The sequence below is a fragment of the Tuber melanosporum genome (genome assembly GCF_000151645.1).
Source record: "Tuber melanosporum whole genome shotgun sequence assembly, scaffold_41, strain Mel28".
In the NCBI taxonomy this organism is placed as follows: Eukaryota; Fungi; Ascomycota; class Pezizomycetes; order Pezizales; family Tuberaceae; genus Tuber; species Tuber melanosporum.
Genome location: NW_003299086.1, coordinates 105989 through 129930, shown reverse-complemented (window position 1 = coordinate 129930; position 23942 = coordinate 105989). Strand labels below are relative to the sequence as shown.

General features: G+C 46.6%; 7 protein-coding genes; 3 read left to right on the top strand and 4 right to left on the bottom strand.

Annotated features, from left to right (window-relative positions):
* Positions 1–4: 4 nt before the first annotated feature.
* On the top strand, positions 5–5047 carry GSTUM_00008016001 (uncharacterized protein; the record flags this gene model as incomplete). Its single annotated transcript, XM_002839799.1, has 5 exons — positions 5–43; positions 3456–3583; positions 3705–3767; positions 3819–3971; positions 4024–5047. 5 exons carry the CDS (start codon positions 5–7, stop codon positions 5045–5047), a joined length of 1407 nt encoding a protein of 468 aa, XP_002839845.1.
* A 5984-nt stretch (positions 5048–11031) lies between these two features.
* GSTUM_00008015001 (uncharacterized protein) lies at positions 11032–13198 on the bottom strand. XM_002839798.2 has 10 exons: positions 12979–13198; positions 12883–12904; positions 12652–12782; positions 12499–12586; positions 12368–12439; positions 12286–12316; positions 12082–12227; positions 11953–12029; positions 11760–11903; positions 11032–11698 (listed from the first exon to the last, which is right to left on the bottom strand). The coding sequence occupies exons 1-10, from the start codon at positions 13106–13108 to the stop codon at positions 11559–11561; spliced, it is 981 nt and encodes a 326-aa protein (XP_002839844.1). The 5' UTR covers positions 13109–13198; the 3' UTR covers positions 11032–11558.
* Positions 13199–13638: 440 nt separating this feature from the next.
* On the bottom strand, positions 13639–14717 carry GSTUM_00008014001 (uncharacterized protein). XM_002839797.2 has 5 exons: positions 14658–14717; positions 14445–14602; positions 14223–14353; positions 13947–14162; positions 13639–13885 (listed from the first exon to the last, which is right to left on the bottom strand). Exons 2-5 carry the CDS (start codon positions 14539–14541, stop codon positions 13802–13804), a joined length of 528 nt encoding a protein of 175 aa, XP_002839843.1. The 5' UTR covers positions 14542–14602; positions 14658–14717; the 3' UTR covers positions 13639–13801.
* A 223-nt stretch (positions 14718–14940) lies between these two features.
* Positions 14941–17316, bottom strand: GSTUM_00008013001 (uncharacterized protein). XM_002839796.2 has 1 exon: positions 14941–17316. The coding sequence occupies exon 1, from the start codon at positions 17142–17144 to the stop codon at positions 15153–15155; it is 1992 nt and encodes a 663-aa protein (XP_002839842.1). The 5' UTR covers positions 17145–17316; the 3' UTR covers positions 14941–15152.
* Positions 17317–17860: 544 nt separating this feature from the next.
* GSTUM_00008012001 (40S ribosomal protein S22) lies at positions 17861–19068 on the bottom strand. XM_002839795.2 has 4 exons: positions 19021–19068; positions 18747–18894; positions 18223–18472; positions 17861–18152 (listed from the first exon to the last, which is right to left on the bottom strand). The coding sequence occupies exons 2-4, from the start codon at positions 18877–18879 to the stop codon at positions 18143–18145; spliced, it is 393 nt and encodes a 130-aa protein (XP_002839841.1). The 5' UTR covers positions 18880–18894; positions 19021–19068; the 3' UTR covers positions 17861–18142.
* Positions 19069–19379: 311 nt separating this feature from the next.
* Positions 19380–21420, top strand: GSTUM_00008011001 (uncharacterized protein). XM_002839794.2 has 4 exons: positions 19380–19723; positions 19780–19847; positions 19904–20694; positions 20747–21420. Exons 1-4 carry the CDS (start codon positions 19435–19437, stop codon positions 21258–21260), a joined length of 1662 nt encoding a protein of 553 aa, XP_002839840.1. The 5' UTR covers positions 19380–19434; the 3' UTR covers positions 21261–21420.
* Positions 21421–23382: 1962 nt separating this feature from the next.
* GSTUM_00008010001 (mitochondrial 54S ribosomal protein YmL33) lies at positions 23383–23894 on the top strand (the record flags this gene model as incomplete). The annotated part of the gene is made up of 1 exon (XM_002839793.2): positions 23383–23894. One exon carries the CDS (start codon positions 23383–23385, stop codon positions 23662–23664), a length of 282 nt encoding a protein of 93 aa, XP_002839839.1. The 3' UTR covers positions 23665–23894.
* Positions 23895–23942: the final 48 nt, after the last annotated feature.

Genomic DNA, 23942 nt, shown 5'->3' with positions numbered 1-23942 from the left:
ACTCATGAATTTCCCGGGGGTGTTTAGAAGTTCAGAGAAGGGGGTTGTCATCAGTAACCCGTTTTCGCTTGGGTGTTGAAGGTACTTGTAGGCTTGTAGGATGAGAATCTGGTGAGTCTCGGGACTGGAAGGATGTAATTTGATGAATTTGGGACGAATTTAGAGTTTTGCTTAGATTTCAAGGAAAGATGCCAGTGGCGGACCATCCAGAACGGAGGTTGCGTGAGGTAAATGTTTCTTCCTGTGCCTTTTGGTAGGCTTGAATCAATCAATGCTTTTTAATGGTAGCAGCATCATCCAAATGAGCTAGATCTCCAATTTCACGGCAGTATCGTGACTTTAACGGTGAAAAGGTACCAAGATCAAGGGGTTGTAAAACATGGCTTGAATGGGGAGGTAGGTAGAGTATATCAATGTGGTTTTCTCGACAGATCCACATGAATTCAACAGTAGCATGACTGCCATACCCATCTAGAATTAAAATTCTATGCGCAACTTTTCCATCAGATTTGACTCTTTTCATTTCCGGTAAAAAAACCTCCTTTAACCAGCGCAAACCAATTGAATTTGAGGTCCAGCCTTTTGATGTTGTGGTTATAAGCCAATCCGGTATATTGTCTGCCATAAACTATGAAGTTTGAACTTCCTTGCCCTTGAACAGCACAGGTGGACGAATAAAATGACCTAAACCACTAATTGCTTCCAGAACAGATACCCATTCCCGGTTTTCCGGTGACTGAATATATGTTTTTCGCTTTCCACTTTCTCCGAGTACTATCCTATTACTGCAAACACCCAGAGCAATACCATGCTCATCCATGTTGCATATATCAGCCTGTTGTGTATTATGGCGTGCTCGCAGAGTATCAAATCGCTCGTAGAAGTCCTGGATTTGCTGTGGCTGTGTTCTTTGGATTCGTGCTGCCTCGATTGGCTTTCCGATAATACTCGCAATTTGAGGATTACACTTTCAAAAGGTTGAAACCTATTTTTTCCCTAATGGTTCTGTATTACCAGAAACTGATAGCATCAGACTTGCCATCTCTCTAGTCCGACCATGCGAAGGGGCATAACTGCATTCCTCCTGTGCCAAAATCCAGCTACACAGAGCTTTTTCTTGATCGGAGAGAGGCACTGTTGGTGATGGTGTCCAATCTGTGATGAGGTTCCTCCGGCATGGTGACTCTGTAGGGTTGTGCGTGAAATACCATAGTCCTTTGCTGCCTTTCTTTCTGAACTGCCATTCTCGATTGCATTTAAGGCTAGAGTGATCATTTGTTCGCGTGTTGTCATCTTGTCGTTGTGGTGTTGTTACTTGATAATCACAGGTTTGGTGGTATTTGGTGGTTGTCACGCTGGCCCAAAACTACGGGTGGCCGAAAACCCCATACACTAGCTTAGTATGTGGGGAGGCATCCATTTTGAAAAGTAGAGAGTATGATGGCGGTATCATACGAAGTTGACCCCTGGTAACATTTTTTCAATTGACCATTATGCATCGAGGACTGATCTCCTTAATTGGTGTGATATTTATTGCCCTTTTAAGCTGTGATATGACACATCACTGTTCAAGGGGAGATCTATGGTGTTTTTTTTGCGGAGAATCGGTGGAATTACCGACCGGAGCGGCCTTACAGGTATACTCTGCTTGTAAGATACTCGTAGGCAAATCATAGCCATCGTTTTAGGAAGGGCGATCTGAAAGGACTTGGTTGAGTAGAGCGACTGGCGCAACTTTTCTTTATCGATTTTGGTATATCATACGAAGCGAGCGTTGATCACAATGGACAGGCACGGGGAACTTCAAGTGATGGGCGTTGAGCATCGTCAAAGTTTTACAGCAACGGTGGGTACTGGAATTTGGCGTAGTGGGTGGTGTTATAATTATAATATCATACAGGTAATTGTGATTAGGGACCTAACCCGAATACTGTAAGGGGTGAGATGAGTTCTTGAATTCCTTACGAGCACTCGAGTAGTCTACCTATCGGGGGGCTAGACTATTACATTGCTGCTATGATACATGAGTTGACTTATATCATAGCAGTAGGTTATCGGCATCCCCACAAGTTCGTGTTTTCGGAAGCTGGTGATCAAACTCCATCGGCCCTTTCGACGCATCGGGGTCACACCTCAGAATGCTATACGGCAGGTCCTCGAGTGTTGCACAGCACTGGAGCCCCGTTTTCTTGATCCTGTCCACTCAACGCCTTTTCAATTGTGCGCGTACACTTTGTCCACAAAGTCCCGGCAGTCTTCAACTAGAGGATTGCGGAATCTTCTTACTGGGAAAAGAATATGGATATCCTCTGTGGGATCTGCCGTTACCAGATTAAGAAGGATTAAGTCTCCCCGAAAGAAAGGGTCGTCACCGTCCCGCTATCAAAGGGTTGGAGTTGTCGGGGTGTCCTGGGTGTCGTGGGAGATTTGCGGATTCTGGTGTGCTTACTAATTTAACAAAAGCATCATTACCAGATGAGGCAATTGATCACCTTACCCCACATATCGGTATCTCGTATTAAATTTACCAGTAGATTGAACTCGGGAAATTATTTGTACGCCCTGATCCTCCAACTTATCCTGCTGCTATCCTCAGACCCAGCCGGGGGTTGTTGGAGTCATTCCAATTATGATCATGTGTAATATGATACGAAAATTGATTTATGCGGGACCCGGTTGATCGAGGGTCCCGTACCACGGAACGGATGTGGGGGCTCATCGCAAATACTGTACAGTGTGACCATCATGCTGGCCCGACCAATCCCCGAAACAACCCCCATATACCGGGGTACGGGGATTAAACGCCGGTTTTCTACTATATCGAGACATATCTTTCGTCGGTAATGTGAGGCGGTGGGTTTGTCTACGCTTCGCGAGGGGTGCATACCGCGCTCAAATCCTTGTCCACGATCGCTATACAATTCCCGACAAGGCAGGAGGAAAGCCCTGTGGAACTTTCTCTCCACCCCGCGGTTGCTGCGAGGAATGCTCGTGAAACTCGTAGACTTGTCTTCTACAGCCTTTTTCCTACCATTGAGGGAGGTTTGCGTCAAATGGGGCTCCGAGTAAGGTGGTATCATGGGCAGCTGAGTGCTACTCTGGACCTTACTTTACGATTGTTCGTGATGGCCCTGCGGTGTTGGGGGAAGGATATAACACCTTCGTGGTCGTCGTGGAGATTCTTACTCTCTCCTCACTCTGCTTGTTCAGGTAGAACAGTGCTCTTCTTATCTTTTTGAGAAAGAGTTCCCGCGAATATGTCTCTCATTCGAGTTATCCCCTCACTTCCCGGGGGTTCGGCCGCTGGGCTGATCCTACTGGTACTATCAGTGGGAATTCTTGCGCAGCGACTCTTCAAGAAAAAGGACCCTTTACCACTTCCACCTGGGCCACCGGGTCTTCCGATAGTTGGAAACAGTTTTCAAATTCCTCTAATCAACCCGTGGCAAAAACAGGCCGAGTGGACTAAGAAATATGGGTCCATCTACAAACTCAAGCTTGGCAAGGACACGGTCATTGTATTGGGGACACAGCAGGCAGCAAAAGATTTGCTGGAGAAGAGGTCGAAGATTTACTCTTCCAGGTTCGTGGATCTCCGAAAAAGCTTTTTTACCCGAAAGGTTTATCCTCTTCCCTTGCGGAAACTCACTCGCCTCGCGAACGGATTTATTTGAATTGCATGGATTAGGCTAACCACGACATAGACCGAGGACTGTTATGGCGGGTGAAAATGTTTCTAGAGGCAAGAAATTATTAGCCCATCTCATGTGGAAATAGTTTTAATGAAATATAGGATTGAGAATCGCGCTTCTGCAAAGAGGGGACAAGTGGAGAGTGCACCGTCGTCTTCAGGGACAGGTCATTAACCAGAACATCACAAACAAATACAAGGGATTCCAGAATCTTGAGAGTGCACAATTGATCAAAGAACTTGCCGACCGCCCTGAGGACTTCTTCGACAGCTTCCACAGGTCAGTCATGCCATCCTTGGCCTAGTGAACCCACCCCTAACGCGCTCATCAGGTATAACTCATCCGTCATTTTCGCTATGGCCTATGGAAAACGTATGCCCCGCGGTGACGAGGAGGATGTTGTGGCTGTCGACGAAATCACTCAGAACTTCCTCTACTCTGCCCGTCTCGGAACCTGGATTGTCGATTCGTTTCCATTCTTGAACTATCTCCCAACTTCCATGGCCCCCTGGAAGCGCATCGGCGATAACTTCTATAACTGGGCTGAAAAGATGCACACCTTCAACCGAAATGAAGCTCTCCAACGCAAAGGCTGGAATTGGACCAAGGAAATCGCAAGAATGAAGGAAGCGCAGAACGTTTCTCCTCTAGAACTCGCCTTCATGGTCGGTTTCTTATACGAGGCCGGCAGTGACTCCACCACCATCGCCCTGGAAGTTTTCATCCTTGCCCTCCTCAAGCACCCTGAAGTCCTGAAGCGCGCGCAGGAAGAGATCGACCGCGTTGTTGGCCCCGATCGTCTCCCAGCTTTCGAGGACAGAGACAACCTCCCATACGTCCGTAACTGCGTTAATGAAGTCCTCCGCTGGCGCTCACCCTCAGTCGGAGGTGTCCCTCACATGGTAGAAGAAGATGATGAGTACATGGGTTACCGTATTCCAAAGGGTGCAATCGTAGTCGGTAATCTCTGGAGTATCCACCAAGACCCCGAAGTCTACCCCAACCCGACAAAATTCATGCCTGAGAGATGGGACGACGAAGAGAACGTACACTACGGTTTCGGGTTTGGGCGGCGAGCCTGCCCAGGAAGGCATATTGCCATCAACAGTCTGTTTATTAACTGTGCTAGGATTATTTGGGGATTCAATGTCGAGCATGCGAAGAATTCCGACGGCACCGTGATCCCTGTGGATGAGTGGGATATGACCCAAGGTTTCATGAGCCGGCCGGTTAGGTATAAGGCCTCCATAACGCCGAGGGATGCTAAAAGAGTGGAGGTCATTAACCAGGCGTGGAAGGCAGCAGAAGTGCAGCTGCAGGATATGAGTAAGATTTTGAGAATGGAGGACTTTTAAAATGGTGGGGATTGGGTTTTGAACTTAGTAATTCGGGAGGTCGTTTTTGTTATATTATTCACCTTTTTTTTTTTTTTCTTTCCCCTTTCCAAGTATGTAACGGTAGGACAGAGGTAGTCCAACTCGTGCGAGAATTCATGATCGGAGAACCCCTGCACAATTCCCCTATCTGGATGTGGGACCCTGAGCACCATGCTGTTTTCATACCACCAACATCGAAGCCAACCCTATCCTGTGGATCCTAAAAACCTTATACCAACATCACGGTATTTTAGACTCCCTTAATCACCAATAATCACTCGGCCCAGCCGACCGCTATGCGATTCCAACCCACTAATGGGCTTAGAGAACCCAAGGAGGTGGTTAGGGTAAAAGCCTCACCGGTCCATTCCTAGAGCAGTAGAGATAAGGCCATACGGGCCATTTATAATCCATTCGCAAAACTCCTTTGTTCTGGATCGATCGCGTATGTACCCCAATCCAGGAACGAAGGGAACAAAGAATTCAGGCGAGCAGGTGATTTCTTCAACGACGGGTCGCCGTACCAGTCGCACCCCGTTGTCCCGGATGAAATTCTCTGAGCTCTAAATTTTTTGCACCAGAACGTACCCCGTTGTCCCGGATAATCCGCTGTCCCGGACTGGTTCTGCGGATTTTAGCCATCCGGGACATCGTGGTGCGACTGTACTTTGCACTTGTTGTCATGGTGTCTGGAGTGCAGTGTGGTTTTAGTACCTATGGGTAGCCATCCATCCAGATATATGGCGCAGAAGGCCAATCTTTTATAGTGATCCAGATCGTCGAGAATGCTCAGTGCTCATGTGGGGGAAGTGAGAGGGAAAGCTTCTAGTGATCCATGGATGAAGTATCATATACCAGACTAATACATCATACGTAGCAAGATGAGATCCGAGTGATCTCACCCAACTTTGCAATGGAGGGCACGAGGACAATCTAGCCCGATATCCGAAAATCACCTCTACACACGTAACCCGGACTTTCCACGCTAAGGACATAGCATAAATACCGGCTGATCCTGCCTCCTCTTTCCTTTCTTCCCTTCTTTTCTTTCATCTGCATCCACATCTTCGCACACATCTCTGCCTATATCCATCTCCATCAACCCCCAGATCATTTCTACACCCCCCCACCTTCACTCACATTACCCACTGGAGATATCCAGTTTATATAAAGCAATTGGCTTTATAAACAATTCTCTTAATTGAGAATTATCTATACCAACTGTGCTTAAAAGGTAAGTACCTAAAAATTATTTATTGATAGTACTATAATCTGATAGTGCATTGCTTAAGGAATATCACCTTCTAGTACATGGTAAGTACTCAATAGGAGCATTTAGGAACTAGAACTCACCTCTTCTATAAGACAGGTAATAGATATAAAGATGTGAAGAATCTTCCCTTGAGAATATTACCCATAAGGGCGACACTCAGGGGAAGATTCTTCAGTACCTAAATCATGGCCTGGTAAGTTAGCTCTCTTATAATTATAAGTATTATATCTACATAATATGAAAAAAAAAATGAAAAATCTTTCTAATTTATATTATACATGAATTAGAAATTCAGATTTCTTGTCAACTCAGGAATCTAAGGAGTTAATAGCAGGAAACTCTGCCTGAGGATGTTGCCATTATTGGTAGCACTCAGGTAGAGTTCCTGCTATTCTCCTGTCCTGCCCTGAAAGTTCATTTGAACTGTTAATAATCTAGTTAGTAAGTCAACTTACCTGTAACTACAAGTACTTTTTTTACTATCTTATAATTAAACTAACTTAAAGAAATTAAATTTTCTAAAGCACTCTTAAACTCAACATTTCTACTACCAAGAAGTAGTATGTTAGTAGCTCTGGTAGTACTAACTACTACTAATATATTACTTGAAATATAATATCAGGTGGTTGGATTGTAAGTTAACACTCCTGAAATCATATACTTTAAGTTTACAGTATTGTAGTAAAACTAATATAATAAGTTTTGATTTTATATAGTAATTTTATTACAACGTCATCGATTATCCAACAGGTGTAGAAATGGTACAGGCCATCATTTCTATTTACACCAGTAGGTCGGTTGGTAAGTTAGCTCTGTTAAAATTAAAGACTTAAGTTTACTCAATTAGTTTTATTATAGAGACTAATATTTTGATTTTCTATAGTACTCAAGATACTATGAATAACTCAACATCTAAGTCCAACTTGTACTATAATAATAGTATATATATTATAACAATTAATTTAAAATACTAGATACATTTTTTTAGAATTATTATTCTATAGTAGAGTTCTAGTTTCTAATAATATATGGTACCAATTGATTAAATTTAATATAAAACTGTAAAAAACTATAAAATTCAATAAACTACAGTATAACTATTTTAGATAATGGAGGTTATTTGTCTACTAGAGTAATAGATGAGTTTAGTTAAATAGATTTAATAAATAAATCTTTCTTTTCATTCTGATATTTATCTTTAATGTTTATAGAATTTATATAAAATCTGATATGATAACTTGAAATTAACAACCTATAAATATGTCAAAATCCCATAGAATTTAAAGGGTCTTGGCATGAGTGATATCCTATAGAGAAATATAAAGTATCTTAGTGTCACAAATGTGGCTTGGCAAGGAAAAGGTTTTCACATAACGCATAATTATGAGTCATAGGTATGTTATGGTTTTGCGCATATGTCACATTTGGGTCATATGATGTTATGGATTGATAAGTTTCGCACATGACTCAAATATGAGTCATGGGAAGTGTTCCTGGTGAATATGCCTTGCAAGTGTGCCTTGCAAGTATGCCTTGTACATATGATTTATATTTAGCACATGACCTCATTATGAGGTCATGGGTTTTGCGCTTGTGACTCATTCGAGTCATATGACTTGTTTATTGTATTATAATTGGTTTATGAGTTTTCACACATGACCTTACTACGAGGTCATGGGTTTTGAGCATGTGACCACTTCGGTCATATGACTAGCTTGTTATGATTTGATTTTGCACATGTGACCACTTTAGGTCACATGACTATGGACGGGAAGAACACTATATAAGGAGGCTGGTATGGCCGAGGAGGATAGGTTCTTCACGCTTTGTTCTAAGTACTTTTCCTTGTCCTTGCCATCGCTTCGCCCCGAGCGTTTCTTTCACACCCATGGTGGACCTTAATGCCTTAGGTTCTGGGGGAGATATCTGAGTTCGCTCAGTAGTTCCTGGGGTTCTTGGTATTGAGGTCTATTGGCGTCGCGTGGTGGATTACTTGTTTGCTTCTCGTTTCATTGCCTGATGGTTTCTCACGATGCTGTCACTTCAAGCACTTCATTACAGTCGCTTATGAGCCCCTTTCGGTAAAATGTCTTCGGTTTCCTGTCTATCGTCTACTCGCAGGTTTCGCGTTCAATTGGGGGAAATTAAACATTGTGTTTGGGGAGATCACCCGTGTGGTTCTCTGGGACAGCTCATATTTCTTGTTGAGTTTTAATGGAGTCCTTAGTTCTCACGATACAAAACGCTCTTGGGTTGAACTGATGATCTTTCTAAGTATCAACTCGTTGTACCAGCTGCATCACTCCTCAGGTGGCAGGGCAGTACCCGTCCAGCCCCTCCTTGTTACGTTTTCGTTTTTACAGTCGGAATCCTATGATGTTGTTTATTGCCATTCCCTTGGAGTTTTGTCCTTGCGGCATTTACGGTGATTCATTCAGGTGTCTCCTCCTCACCTCGGTGGAGATGGCTTTGACCCTGAAAAATCTTACACCCTGGTGTGGTTATTGTTGCTGCCTAGGATGGTGTGGGACGATTGGCTGCCAGACACTCACATTGTCTGAGTGCTTGGGTGATTCGGTTGCGGATTGTGGTTGGTGGCTTTACCTATTACAAGTGGGACCTATCTTCTGTTTATCTGCTCCTGTTCTTGCATCCTCCCCCTTCATGTCACGTCAGTTGGAAGTGCCTCTTGCCTGTTGTTCAGTCTGTGCTTGTCACCAGACCTGTGGAGCTGGCTTCAGCTGGCTCTGCTTACTCTTTCCCTGCTTGGTTGGACTTCAGTTCAGCTGAGTTGGATGGTATGGCTGGTGCCGGTGCCTTTGAGTGTTGGTACTGCCTTCATTGTGACTCCCGGCTGTAGCTGGTGGGTCCCCCTCAGCTGCAAGGGGCTGGGGGTTGGGGCTCTGCTAGTGTGACCAAGACCAGTGGCTACCTGGTAGGGCTAGGTATGGGCTGTCCTGTGGATATTGGATGATTGACCAGTCTGAGGGGCTGGGGGGCTGGATGGGCTCTGTAGTATCTGGCGTGTAGGGCTTGGGGGGGGCTGATTGAAAGAGGAGAGGCACCTATAAGCACCGGTTGGGCCTGTGTCAGGCTGGGCGAGGTATAATTAATTATTTCCAGTCCGGCTTGGGCTGTTGGGTGAAGCTGCTGAGTGCTGTAAAGCTCCTCAATGGACCAGCTGGTTGATGGCCACCTGTGCAGATAGTGGGTTGCGACCACCTAATTGGACTTGTTTGGATCTTGTACGTTGGGTTTTGTGGGGTTTGTTCGGTTTCTTTGGTTTGGCTACGGGTTTGGCGGGAGGAGGCATGGCACCATGGGTGGAAGATAGGCCCTACTGACCTTTTTGGTCTGTTACTACCTCTATGTATTTTGTTTGTATGTTGTTTTAGTTGGAGGACAGGCAGCGGGTACAGGTCCTCCACACCTGTAGACTCTTTGGAGGCAACCGGTAAAGTGGGTTCATAGGATCGACGGCCTGGTATGCGGGTACGAGAGGTTGATATATAGGTTGCCTCATCCCTGCCATTGTATCGCCTGTAGGATTAGTTTGTGTTTTGTTGGTTTTATATTATGGTAGAGGTTTTGCGGGATGGTTTTCAGACCGGGTTGTAGTGATTTTTTGTTTGTTGGACGAGGAACCTAGTTGGATTGGTCTTTGGCTCAGCTTCTGCTACGCTTAGTGCTAGTTGGTGTCATACCAGAGGGGCTACAGACTTGGACCAGGTCAGGCACTGAGTTGTTTGATGGTCTTGTAATTAGTTCTCATGCGGGCATGACTCAGAGATAGCAGGTGCAGGGCCGTAGACTTAGTTAGCTTAGAATTAGTAGTATACCAGTTAGCGGTATCCCTGTGCTGGCGAGGGCTCATCGTATGCCAGTATTGGTAGTACGAGTTTAAATAAAATTTGATTGAATTCTAAGTACTTTTCCTACTTATTACTTTAACAAATATAAAACACCTTTACGATCTTTATCTTTATTGCAACCTTTATCCTTACGCCAAGGAAAGCTCTTCATGAAGAAGAGTTAGAGAAGACTTACAATAGGCATTCCCGATAGAAGACAAAGGTCTTGTACTATCAGTAACATAGGCAGAGGCCTAGTGCTATTGTAGGACTAAGGAAAGAAATAGGAGAAGAAGAGAAGTATCGTTCCCCGTCGCCAAGAACTAACTATCCGAGGAGGGATTGTTACACTTAGTATAGTATATGTACCAGTTTATCTCAGAGTTATTGACTTCTGTTAAGCTTCAAACAATTACCACCCCAGTACCTTGTATTACACTACCTTATTCTTTATATAAATTAACTAAAATTTATATACTTTCTACTCTTTTCATGCTAGTATATTAAAGGAATAAATTTTCAAAGTACAATCTATAACATATAATACAGTACTCTATACTACTACATTCTCCCACTATCTTCCCTTCTTTCATACAGCACCCCACATTTGCTCCACCACACAGCCACTGGTGCTAATATACAAAGTAGAAAGGTACAAGTCTGAGAAAATAGATCTGAACAAAAACGCTAGAAAAACATAGTTTAAACTAAGAGAACTTGGCAATTAAGTTTAAGCAGTATGTATCGTAGTGCGCGACTACCCCGCGCGGGAGATCGCGGGAGGTTGATGACTTCTAGTTGTAAGGATGGATCCAAGTCAGGGTCGATACCATACAGTCCGCTCGAAGCAATTGTAGTTGTGTATGGCTTGAGAAGGAGAAAGGAAGCTCGATCGTCAACTGCACCTAGTCTACAAGTGGTGTGTCGCCGATCAAGGGAGTAAGAAGGGGAAAGGAGAGGCTAAACGAAACGAAAGGCCCGGTTCCACAATATATGCAAAACACAGGAAGAAAGAAAACAGAACGAGATGGCAAATAAGAAAGCGGCGTACCATAGTTGAATAAAGCATGGTCGTGAAGCTGAGGGAAGGACGGAGAAGAGATGAGAAAGAGTCGAGTGAAATCTAACGACAACAAGTATAGTAGTAGCGAAGAAAAGCCAAGTAGTGAAAGAAACCAGTTACCATACGGAAAGGAACCAAAACCCAATAAAACTCCGAGTGACATCTCATGACCATCACTCAGATCACCCCAGAAGAACAGGTGTATTTTGTTACCGCTAAGTTACAGGAAGGCCCCTATCCCGTCCTTCCAAATCCCAAACATCTCTATAACATAAGAATTACCACCCAATCTCCAATTCCAGCTCACAACAAGTCACGCTTTACAAATTGTTCGTAAAGACTCTTTCCGAGGGAGGCGGGGCTACGCTCGACAATGGCGCCAGCATCCTCGAGTGCCGAGATCTTAGACTCGGCCCCTCCCTTGCCGCCGCTGACGATGGCACCTAGAAGGAGTATTTAGTCAGGCCATTGAATGGGGAAGAAAGAAAGAAGGGGAAAGCATACCGGCGTGCCCCATCCGCCTCCCTGGTGGCGCGGAGATGCCGGCGATGAATGATACGATGGGCTTGTTTTTGGGGTTGTTGGCTTTCAGGTAATCCGCAGCATCTTCTTCTGCGGAACCTCCGATTTCACCGATCATGATGATTCCTACTGCCTGTTAGAATCGCCCAAATGTAAACTATCTATAAAGCAATACCATCGGTTTCATCATCTCCCAAGAAAACACTCAAGGCATCAGTGAAAGAGGTTCCGGAGAATGGATCACCTCCGATACTAAATTTCGTAGTTAGTCTTCGTCATGCCCGCTCAAAGGGGAGATGTGCACCCAATAACCAAGCTTTGGCCAAGTCCAACCTGAGTAGTTTGGTTTACAGCCTCGTAGGTTAGAGTTCCAGATCTAGAGACAACACCGATCCTGCCTCTCTTGTGGATGAAACCCGGCATAATACCAATCTTGCACTGGCCTGGGGACTACAACACTATCAGAAAAGGTCCTCCCTTCTGAAACATCGGGGTTAAGTAAATGTACAATGATTCCGGGGCAGTTCGGTCCCACTAATCTATCCCACCATCAGCTTTGCTTCTTCCTCGCTGCAAGGCACACAACGAACCTGGTCTTGTTCTGCGTCTTCAACATATCCACAACCCGGACCATGTCATTCTGAGGAATCCCCTCAGTGATACTAACCCCTATCAATACCATCCCAAGCACAAAACTCAAAAGGCCCATTCAAACACTCACCAAACAACAAGCTTGATCTCCGCCTCGATGGCCTCCTCGATAGACTTTGCCGCGACCGGAGGTGGAACGAATATAGCGCTAGCATCGGCTACTCCGGAATCAACCCCCTGACCCCATAACACTAGCAGTAATCTTGAAAGAAAAAAAACATACCTCCGACCTTGCTGATAGCATCCTTCACAGTACCAAAAACCGGACGATCCAAATGCTGGCTTCCGGCCTTCCTCGGACTAATCCCGCCAACAACATTCGTACCATACTCAATCGCCTGTTGCGCATGGAACCTAAAAACACCCCACCTCCCACCTCCGTTAACTACGCCTCTTACACACACATGCATGACTTCTACCATCACTATTGTATCCACCTGAGGATTAAACATACGTTCCCTGTTTTCCGGTAAATCCTATACACAACACTTCAGCAGAGTCCTCCTCATTCTTTCCACCAGCCCCTGCTTTCGGTCGCAGATGCACAAACCTTGAAAGATAACCTTAGTATCAGCGTTAATGAGCAAATTCTTCGCAGTAGAAGCGTAGCCGGAGGAGGTCGAATACCCGCGAGTCACGGAGGCTACACGGAAGGTTGATAGACGCTTCAGAGCGAGCATTGTCGGTCGGCGAAGCGAAAGAGGGAGCAATGGGAAAAAATGAATGAGAGGGGACGTTGTTGTTAGTGGGGGGTTGGTGATCCCTTTTCGTGTTTCCCCTTGCACAGCAAGGTGACCGAGGAGTCCCGGGAATGGATGCGAGATGGAAAAGAGTTGCTGGCTTGGCGGTGCGGGCAGCTAGCAGCGAATTCTGGTGGAAGATTGGCGGTTCAAGCACCATTTGGGTCGGGCTCAACGCCGCCTATTTCAAGACCAAAACTAACCCCCGCCTTTGATGTCAGAAAATGGATCGGAATGGCGTCGGGTGGGGAGGGAAATTAGACCCCCGAACCAATTACCGCACTTGGAAACGACCTGGAATACCTAGACCACGTACTGGAGTGGAGCTATCATAGAAACAGCGCAGTGCAAATAACACAAACAAGAGCTGCGGAGATGTTGGGAAATACTACAGCCCAAGCTTCCTACAAGCACCTTACACCAACCCAAACGTTGTGCAACTACAAAACCCATCACTGATAATGAGGCTGTTCCATAGCTCGTTAGATCATGATTGCATCTGGACTTGTACTCGAGTACATTAAACAACCAGAGCCGGAGAGATCAACGCGCATCAGATATCAACAGGGTCATTCAATCCGCGATTAAAGTTTCTACATTCAACAATAACGCGAACCATCTATGCACAGAACCCTAAATCTGCACAACCTCTACACCGTTCTCCGTAACAGCTTTTACCGTCAATCCCTTGAAGTCTATCGGCAACCTCTTGATCAACTATACCCATATGTTAACAAAAATCTGGCCACCAAACCAAACAGCAACGACGGATACGGACCTCATCGTGACACATCCTCATCAACTTAATTCCCTCTTCCAAGGTGATGTCAGGGTGGTGATGCTTATCCAGAATCGACAGACAATAGTACTGAGCATATCCATGAGCAGCATAAGGTACGGCCGCGGATGATGCTAGGTAGTCCAGCCAGTAGAGATGAGGTTTCCCAGTAGTACAGTCGAATCCTCCGATAAGAAGGTTAACGTAGTAGGGGTTCTATCCATCCAAGTCAGCAACCCAAAATCCTAAACCGTAAGGAAAGAATCTATATGATACCCGGCTCCTCAAACTCTTCGCAAGCTGGCGCCTCACAAAGCTAGCAACAGCACTAGGAGACAGTTGCCATTTAGAGTTATTCCTCATCCCATACAACTGCACATTGGCTTGAATATATTCCGCAAATTGAACTATTCACACCCACACACACCCCAGTATTCATCAGCTTATTCCACCAACCAATCCAACTCCAGTGTCCCGATTTCCATCGATGGAACATACCAGTATCTCCCGCCTCTCCCGAGAACGCCATCAGAGTGTGTGGGTTTAAGGTCCTGGTTTTATCATCTTCTGCTTTGAGAATGGTCACCCCACGCATAGCAGCATTGGATGCAGCAAGTAGGACGAAGTCTTTCCCGGTGATTCCCAAAAGAACTTCCCTGTAACAGATATTAGCGATATATAACTGATAGGGGAGAGCCGGGGGATAAGTACATGTTCTAGGTATTGGATGGAGAGATTAATGAAGTTGATGGAGGACAGTTTTTAGTGGGGCAGGCGAGGGGTTTGGGTTTGAGCAATGGTGTTCGCCGTCGAGCTCATAGAATACCGGTAGCCAAAATCACGTGGGGTGGAAGTAGAGTACTGGTGCTGAGATGGCGTGGTGTAAGCGTATTTGTTAGAACGCCAAGAATTTATTCAGGCTGAACTTCAACGGATACTGGCAGTCCATATCGGAGACCCAATCGCCATCCTGAAGAACTTCTGTTCTCAGGGATCTCAAAATAAAATGAATTCCAAAGCCAAATCCAAGCCCGCTGATACTATAGCTAACTTAGAGGTGGTGTCTTCATCTTAATACGCCAACAACCAATCATAATTCCAAGAGAGCAAAAACGCACGGCCCGAGTGAAATTCCGTGAAGGTACCGGTAACCTAAATCCAAGAAGCTAACAAACACCAACCGAATACCGTAACCACTTTTCACAATTACAATTTTAAAAAACTACTTTTTGTACCCCCCCCCTTATCCTTGACTAAATTGCCATCCACATCCCGTTTCTCGCCGCCCTCTCCAATAACCTTAACACGACCCTTCCTAAGGCTGTTCCTAACGTCCTTCCTGCTTCCCTCTTTGACCTCCCCACCTTTATTCCCTTCGCCTAGATTCCGTTTCTTGATTTTCTCCTTCTCCCTCCTTCTCCGTCTCTGCTTATCCTCCCTAGTCATTTCTCTTGTTGAAACCGGAGCTCCGCTCTTGCCCACAATCTCTCTACCGCCGCCTTCGCCGATGGTTGCTACCGCCCTGCCTTTCTGGGGAGCATAGACTTCCTGTGGTGCGAGCATAGAAATGTTGGCGGCTAGGGCACCACCATCAACAGCACTTGGTTGAGCCTCCTCCATGGAGATAGCAGGAGCATCAACAACGATAGAAATGGCAGGCTTGGGAGGTTTGGGGGTGAAGTGCCAGCTGCTAAGGGCATCGAGTTTTCGAGAAACATCAGAGAAAAGTTCCCCAATTTCCCGGTGAGCTTCCGCCAATTTCTCATCCTTAATATCCGGGTTGTTTTCGGGGTCAATCTTTTGAAGGTGTTCCCTTTCGTAAATCTCTGCTAGGCCTTGCTGGGGTTTGGAATCGTCCAACTCAATTCTGCCTCTGCGGAAGCGAGATGAGATGTCATCAGGTCGTCTTCGGATCACTTCATCAAAATCAGAAGCGATGATTCTTCGCTTGATCATCTCCTCCAAATCCTCCGTGACTTCCTGGGTGATCACGGGGACCGGTTTTCCAGCCCGTTCAAAGTCCAAATCCTCCTCCAGGAGCGAGTTAAGAGGTCTAGTTGTAGATCTAGCTTCTCCGGCAAGAGTCCACTGCTTTTTTGCAACGTTCGCAGCTTCGAGTTGACGGATTTGTTCGATAATAGTAGCCTGGCGTTTCTCGTGTGTTGACCGATGACTTATGGGATTCGCTAGGTCATCATCCATATCAAAATCCGAGCCTTCTTCTGACACGTCATCATCGAACAGATCACGGCGTACCCGGGCCATCTCAGACTCAATATTAGAACCCTCTCTCTCCAATTCCTCTTCCAACCTTTTAGTCCGTTGGTTCCAAGGTTTCGACACTTTTGAAAGACGCTTCTTGGATCCCTTTTTGGCGGGTGGGGCAAAGAAGTCTTGGTACATTATCCCGTTCGAATTATCGTAGCTGTCATGCAGGTCCCCGTCTTCCTCATCGTAGTCGTCGTTCCCAACAGTGACAATCCCACCTTCGTCTTCAACTTCGTCATTGTCGGCCAATTGGTCTGGGTCGGCGTCATAGTCAATCTCCTCCTCATCAGACCCAAGCTCCCCACGTTCATCCTGCATTTCGAGCAATCGAGTTTGACGGTTGAAGTCATCAATTGAGAAGAAACCATCATTGAGCCCGTGAACATCTTGAACAAACTCCTCCCCCCCCTCCTCTGAGTCTTCCTCGATGCCCTCCTCGTCGTCGTCATCATCGGGGAGGGCAATTCCACCATCCTCATCCATAGGCTCTTCGTATTCCTCCTCGCCTAGGTCTTCATCGTCATCTACTTCCTCATCCTCTTCACTATCACTCTGACTACTGGTTCCACTAGCACTGTCGATATCCTCCTCAAACGCAACAGCCTTCCTCTTCTTCCCATTTGCCAACTCCCCACCTTTCGCATCACCATTAACACCCCAGGAAACGCCCTTGCCCTCACCAACCCCGCTTTCAACAGCGTCCACAACAAGCCTCGCCTGTTCCCAGACCTGATCAACATCGAATCCATCCAGATAAATTTTCTCCAGAACCTCACTTTTTTTTCCACCCGCCACACTCGCCGCCAGTGGGTCAAGGTATTTTTTCGCAAGCACTAAGGCAGCACTATGTAGTGAGGATTTGGGTTGCAAGAATTCATGCTGGCTGTTCGACAGAGCCTTTATTAATAATGAGGAGGAAGAGCCATTCATGGCGGAGTGGGGGGGGTTGTTTGCCGCGGAGAGTGTTCTGGAGGAATCGGAGGTCAGAGAGCCAGCCATTAGCTCAGCCAGAAGGATGTCGAAGTAGGGAAACGGGAAAGAAAAACTGGCTATGTTCCAGCGTTTGTGGCGGGCGGTGGGGTGGGAGAGAGCTCAATAATGCGAGATTGTTGCGAGCGGGACGAAAAAATAAAAAATAAAAATATAATAAAAGATGTGAGAGGAAACTTACTTTTGAATGCCAAGATTTCGAGCGTCACTAGAGTACAGTACCGGTAGGTCGAATCCGAAAATAATGAACCCTAACCCTAGTCAGGGATAACACCATGGAAATGGAGATGGAGGATGTCTTCAGAGGGGAGATGTGAATAGAGGCTTCCTAAACGTCGTAAAATTATAGTACGAGAGTAATTAGAGAGAAAAAACGAATGGTTGATCGCGTAGCTGAATGCGAGAGGGGAAGCCGCATCCTTTGAGCCTCTGACCTTGACTTTAGGAACCCGTTAAGCTGAAAGAAAGTTAAGTCTTACCAGAGTCTGCCTCTCATTTGAGTATAAAATGTTCCGCTATCAGACATTAGGCAATATCAAGGGCTGGCCGACAGCATCGGCCCTCTATTTCTCCTACGGTACTAGGGTACAAAGGGTGCTATCGTTTGATCTACGTTGCTATCATACACTATCTCATAATATATGACAACCTGCGCTCATTGGACTACAATTTTTCCATGATCATGGGGTACGAACACGGCGGTAACGGCCGTCAGGGGTTTAGATCCTAATTTGAAAAGTACCAACAGCCAAAACGCCAACCCGAACCATCCTGAAAGGCAAAAATCCATTGATATGAAATTTAGATCCCTTACCATACCCTGGAATAAAAAAAGATAAGGAAAGGACAAAAACTTCTTAGTCGATCCAAGCGATTTTTTTTTTATCCACTACATTTAAGACATCCCTGAGACCCCCCCCCCCATTTCCAGCAGGTATCTAGTAGAAGCTATTACGGGAGTAATAGTTAGTAACTATAACCTTAGTGATTCCCGTATCCCATCCAAGGACAAACTTACAATCCAATGACCTTTCCGGCGACGTGCTTTCTCCTAGCCTCCTCGTGGTCCATGATACCGGCAGAGGTGGTCAAGACAATGAAACCGAACTGACGGGAAGGGAGAAGCTTGACAACCCACTTCTCGAGGTCGCCGAGTTTGACATTGTATCTAGGAGAGATACATCCAGTTTTGTTGATACGTCCCTTGAGCTGGATAACTATCTTTCCGGAACGGTGGTCGTCAACCTCCTCGAACTCGCCAATGTATTCTACATAATATATCAGCATGTCGCGCCGGATTAAACGTTTACGAGATCCATAGAAGAATCGAAGAGTGAAAGGAAGAGAAAACGTGTAAGAGTCCTGCGCATGGTATTTGATTTTCCGGGAACTTAAAGGACAAAGGTCGTGGAGAGTTCGAGACAGTTCGTCTAGTTATCATCCCGAGTATTGGGGGGAAGGGAAAGTGCAAACAGGAGCTCGAACCTCTGGTAAGGGTGGGGCTCGGGGCATATATAAACAGCTGGATCATGGGGCAATTACCGTGCTTTTGCATAACGCTCAAGAACTTGACAATGACTTTGGAGGAAGGCCTAATAAGGACCTGCCTCTTTCCAGCCTTCTCGGCGTTGTTGATAGCGTTCAAGCAATCATTGAGGACTGAAGTCTTAACCATATTGAATTGTGCTGTCTAATTGAGCGGAGGTCGCCAAAAAAAATCAGCCATGAGCCATTTTGAGTGTCCCTCTTTCTTTTCTCGAATGAGAGCATCTCGAGAGAAAAGGTAAGGGGGATTCAAATAGGCTTGTCGACTTACCTCGGGGGTGAAGATGAAAATAAGCTGGCGTCGGTCGGTCGGTTGGTGGTTAGGTGGATGTCGTGCTGTCGTTATTGCCGGAAACCGAAAATAATTTGATGGGTAGGAAATTAGAGTTGTGTGGGTTAGTGGGCATAGTGCGACTGCGTTTCTGAAACCCTAATCCATTACTCATCTCATGCGGTTCCATCCCATCTAATCTTGTCTTGCAGCCATCCTCGATAAGGCTTTTATTATCCTCGCCAGTGAGCAGTTACCCTGTCTTATTTGAAAGGTGGAGTGCGTGCCAAGTCGAAGATTTCTTTTTCCCTAAAAAAAATTTGGATTTCCCCCACGGCGCCTAATCGTGTCGGCCAAAGTAAAAACTACTTCACCGCGACCTATTGGTTCAATTGAACACCGATAATCAAAACAATGTCATCCTTCTTTTCTACCCCAGGTTCTCTGAAGAAGCGCAAACGATCAGAAGCAGCTACATGCTTTGGTGGGGGAAAACCCAAAAAGCCAAGGGAATCTTATAAGAAGAATGCGCCGGAAGATGACGATATATCAAGTGGTTCCGAAAGTGGTGATCAAGAGGGGAATAAGGGGGCACGAAGTGAGGATGAAGAGGATGAGGATGAGGAGTTTGTTGGGGAAACAGTGGCAGAGAAGAGGTTAAGACTAGCTCAGCAATACCTAAATAACCTCCGAGCAGAAGTTGGTATATTTACAACATTCAATTAGAACCAGAAAAACACTGACAAGAATGAACGATAGATGAAGTAGGATTTGATGCAGCTAACGTCGATCGCGATATAATTGCTGAGCGTCTAAGAGAGAGCGTGGTATGTATATTTTATATAACGCAAAGTATCCCCAAGCTAACCTTATAACTATTAAGGCAGAAGAGAAAGGTAAAGTTTACAGACATATCTCCTCACAGTTCTCCTTCGCTACCGCACATTCTACCCTCTTCCGTATGGATTCCGGACCTACTACAGGCATCGCGACATGTTCCCCGTTCATCTACACTATCACTAAAGACGGCTATCTCATAAAGTGGGAACTCCCAGTATATCCGCACCCTCCTGCTACCGGCACAAACTACACAGTCTCGCAAAAGCCAAAACGAGTCACGTACGTTCGGGCCCGTCGCAAAGTGGATGCGGACAGTTTCCAGGGCCATACAGGGTCAATCTTGTGTGTTGCGGCATCGCAGGACGGAAAGTTTGTTGCAACCGGGGGACAAGATACGAGGATAGTCGTATGGGATACAGAACTTCTGAAAGCTTTGAAAGTCTTTAAGTTCCATCGCGGAGCGGTGACTGGTCTCATCTTCCGGCGTGGGACAAATCAGCTGTATTCTTGCTCTGCCGACCGTAGTGTTAAGCTATGGAGTTTGGATGAGCTAGCCTATGTTGAGACGTTGTTCGGTCATCAAGATGAGGTCGTAGGTATCACTGCGCTAGCCGGCGAGCGATGCGTGACGGTCGGCGCCAGAGACCGTACAGCAAGACTGTGGAAGATTGTGGAGGAAACTCAACTTGTGTTCCGTGGAGGTGGAGGAAGCGGTGGAACTGAGTCGAGAAAGCCCCGGAAAAACAAGGACGGGAGCAAACGCTACGAGGAAGGCACAATCGACTGTGTGGCCATGATAGATGAGGAGCACTTTGTTACTGGTAGTGATAATGGGTATGCACCCATTTGCCTCAAGCCTCTTTCCACTCTAACCATAGTCGCACAGGGACATCTCCCTCTGGTCCATTTTCAAGAAAAAGCCCGTCCACACAATCCAGCTCGCCCACGGCCTCCAGCAAACCCTCCTACCAGCCAATCACACCGCTGAATCCAACCCCACCGACCCACCACCAGAGCCATGTCCCTGCTACGTCACTGCCTTAGCTGCAGTCCCCTATTCGGACCTAGTCCTCTCCGGTAGCTGGGACAACCAAATCCGCGCTTGGAAGGTCTCCGACAAGCGCAAACTCGAGCCTCTTGGAGCTCTCGGCCCCTTAGGCAAGGATGCTGTTCGCGGGGTAGTCAATGGGATATCTATTGTTGAGCGTGGTGAGGGAGGGAAGGAGGTGCTGGCTGTATGTGTCGGTACTGGGAAAGAGCTGAGGTTAGGAAATTGGCTTAAGGTGGATGGAAGAAATGGAGGGTACGTTATTGAGGTGGGTAGAAAGGAGGCTGGGAAGCCGGCTCTAGTCGAGCAAAGTGGAGCCGATGGACCCGTAGGAGAAGCCAATCTTGATTAAGCCGGCTGAGTTTGATCAACCCTTAAAGGGATAGAAGGGCGAGTATCTGTGTGATACCATGTATTCGACAAACACAAAAGCATGGGGAGCTATTTGTATATAATTACTTTACAATAATCTAGTTTTGGGCTTTAGCACCAATGACAACAGTGGAGTACAACCCGGTACCATCTCATCACAAATTATCACTCGGTCAGTCTTTCCCTAAATCGAAAATACTGCAGGGGCCCCGCCACATATCACCTGTTCAAAATCTATCGGCTCTCAGGTCTAGGTTCTCCCTCCCTTCTTCTATTTCTCCCCCCATCATTTATCGATCGATGATGTAACCCCCCTAACACCACCTCCACTATGCCCAGCCAAACCTCAGTCCCATTTAACTGCTCCAGGGGCATCGCCGAAAAGTCACTGGTCACTCCAGAGGCCCAAATCCAGGCCTGGAGTTCCGCACGCTGAAAGCGCTCTGCGGGGAGGAGCTAATAACTAAATGCAAGACAGCGCTGGATCCGGATGTGACACTCGAGAGTCGGGGGAGCGATTAGAGGGGTTTTTGCTCTGGTGTTCTACTATGCTTCGGGTGTGTGGTATCATAGGGGGGTGTTTGGCACTAGTTTATATCTGGCTTAGGGCTTGTGGGTTTGCTGTTATATTGAGCTCGTGGGAGCAGTGTAGAAATGAAGTGAGGATTGGAGTTGGCATCGCGTTCTGATTAGTTGTGAAGATATCAAGGAGAACAGCCAGTGCAACCCCAGCGGGGGCAGTTTTGACCCCACTGCAACCTCAGCCATCCACCTAAAGAACATGCAAGTACTTTAAGCCAATCTCAAGCTAGGAATTCTCGAGCAGATATCTGTGTACGAAGATCTATGTTTACATCTCCTTACCACACCGAACCCACCCATATACACCGCTGAGATAACCCCCCCACACTAATCTACCCACTCCTCACAGCACAATATTGGTCGTCTCCTTCGCCGACTTCGCCCTCGAAGCCATAATCTCATTCACAATCCCCTTCTTCGCCTCCTTAATCTCTTGCACCGTCCTCGCCCCCCCCCTCACCCCCTTCCCCCCCTCTACCGGCGCCGTATGCCTCCCATCCCTCTGCAAATTCCCGTGCACAACCACCTCAGGCCATACCTTCGCATACTGCGCATCGTAAATATTCGACCACTTAACCACTACATCCCCTTCCTGTGGTATTGGCAACTTAATCGGCGGATCCTTCTTCGCCTTCTCTCCCTTCCGGAGTGGCGGCGGGTTGGCAACCTTACTTATGCGGTCCACTTCCATCCTTATGCTTTCCGCCAGATCCGCGACCGAATTTGCCTTCTGGTTCATGAGGATACGGGTGCGCTCCTTTTTGGGTTTCTGGAGGAGTTCCTTGGAGTATGAGGTTTCGTGCAGGTGGCGGAATTCCCGGAGCATGCGGAAGGTGTTTATACCCATTAGGCTTTCCTTGAAGGTCACGGTTGCCATGGGTGCCCATACATCTTTCCGGAGGGCCGCTGGAACGGACTTTTTGCCGACGAAGGTGAGCTGTCGGAGGGAGTCTCTGTTCTGTTTTGGAATGATCGTAAGTAACGGTTCCCGCAAGAATGGGGGGGGTTGAGGGAGGGTACTGACGTCGAGAGTTCGCGAGAGTGAGTATAGCACTCGATTGCTCAGGAGATTGTTGTAGATGAAGATGTATTTCCCATGATCCGGGGGCACCGGATAAGGCTTAGGCATTATATTAATGACCTTTTTGACGACCTTTTTGACGACCGTTTTGACGACTTTTTTGACGACCGTATTGGTGGCCCCGTGGACCGGCTTTGTGGTGGCCATTGTGTAGGTAGAAGTGCTGTTGATATGATGCCGTCCGTCGTAAGGTTAGGAGTGGATAGCTCGAGTGTCGAATGGTCAAGGTTTGTTGTTTCCGGTCCCTCTTTGTCAGCGTACTACACACATAGAGGCTCAAGTCCACGTTTTTCTCACACCAAATATGAGACGAACAAGCATCTCACAACTATAGTCATGGCTTCTGTCGCTCCAAAGGTGTCCTCCCCGATCCTGAAAAACTCGCTAATTACTCCATGGGGTACGAACTAACTTTTCTTTTCTTTTCTTTTCTTTTCAGATGTCCTGGTTCAAGATCACCCTCATCCGCTCCGGCATCGGCATGACTGAGCGCCAAAACAACGTCCTGAAAGCCCTCGGCCTACGACATCGCATGAAGACAGTCTATCACCCTGTCTCCCCCGACACCGCCGGTATGATCATGAAAGTTAAGGAATTGTTGACAGTCAGCGAGGTCGACAAACCTCTTACACAAGCTGAGATCCATGCGAAGAGACAGCCGCCAAAGGGGTACTACGTCGAGAAGCAGGGAGTAGTAAGGGAAGACATCGAAGGCTCATGAGATAGGATGGCGGATATTCTGGAGGCTTAATTGTATCATGTCAGGGCTGGGTGGGTAGAGAAGGGAATATTGTGAGATATACGTTGGTAGGGTGATGATGAGTGAGGCATATAGGGGGGTGTAGATGGGGTCTTGGGACATTGGCATGGGACTGGAGTTAGATAGACTTGGGTTCCGCTTTATCCTGGCATCTACCTGATAAAATCGCAGCCTTGCAATTGTCCCTATAATAAGAATAATGAATCTGAGCTTTTTGGGTGCTCGCAGTGATATTTTGT

What these genes read in the sequence shown, in the direction of transcription:
- GSTUM_00008014001 (XM_002839797.2), bottom strand. Translation starts at nt 14,541, where the DNA reads ATGCGTGGGGTGACCATTCTCAAAGCAGAAGATGATAAAACCAGGACC. An exon ending in GGGAGAGGCGGGAGATACTG is followed by an intron (nt 14,354 to 14,444) that starts GTATGTTCCATC and finishes GGGTGTGAATAG; the next exon opens with TTCAATTTGCGGAATATATT. An exon ending in CGAAGAGTTTGAGGAGCCGG is followed by an intron (nt 14,163 to 14,222) that starts GTATCATATAGA and finishes TTGGATGGATAG; the next exon opens with AACCCCTACTACGTTAACCT.
- GSTUM_00008012001 (XM_002839795.2), bottom strand. Translation starts at nt 18,879, where the DNA reads ATGGTTAAGACTTCAGTCCTCAATGATTGCTTGAACGCTATCAACAAC. An exon ending in GAGCGTTATGCAAAAGCACG is followed by an intron (nt 18,473 to 18,746) that starts GTAATTGCCCCA and finishes TATATTATGTAG; the next exon opens with AATACATTGGCGAGTTCGAG.
- GSTUM_00008015001 (XM_002839798.2), bottom strand. Translation starts at nt 13,108, where the DNA reads ATGCTCGCTCTGAAGCGTCTATCAACCTTCCGTGTAGCCTCCGTGACT. An exon ending in GAGATCAAGCTTGTTGTTTG is followed by an intron (nt 12,440 to 12,498) that starts GTGAGTGTTTGA and finishes GATAGGGGTTAG; the next exon opens with TATCACTGAGGGGATTCCTC. An exon ending in GGGAGATGATGAAACCGATG is followed by an intron (nt 11,904 to 11,952) that starts GTATTGCTTTAT and finishes AACAGGCAGTAG; the next exon opens with GAATCATCATGATCGGTGAA.
- GSTUM_00008011001 (XM_002839794.2), top strand. Translation starts at nt 19,435, where the DNA reads ATGTCATCCTTCTTTTCTACCCCAGGTTCTCTGAAGAAGCGCAAACGA. An exon ending in TAACCTCCGAGCAGAAGTTG is followed by an intron (nt 19,724 to 19,779) that starts GTATATTTACAA and finishes AATGAACGATAG; the next exon opens with ATGAAGTAGGATTTGATGCA. An exon ending in AGCGTCTAAGAGAGAGCGTG is followed by an intron (nt 19,848 to 19,903) that starts GTATGTATATTT and finishes ATAACTATTAAG; the next exon opens with GCAGAAGAGAAAGGTAAAGT.
- GSTUM_00008013001 (XM_002839796.2), bottom strand. Translation starts at nt 17,144, where the DNA reads ATGAATGGCTCTTCCTCCTCATTATTAATAAAGGCTCTGTCGAACAGC.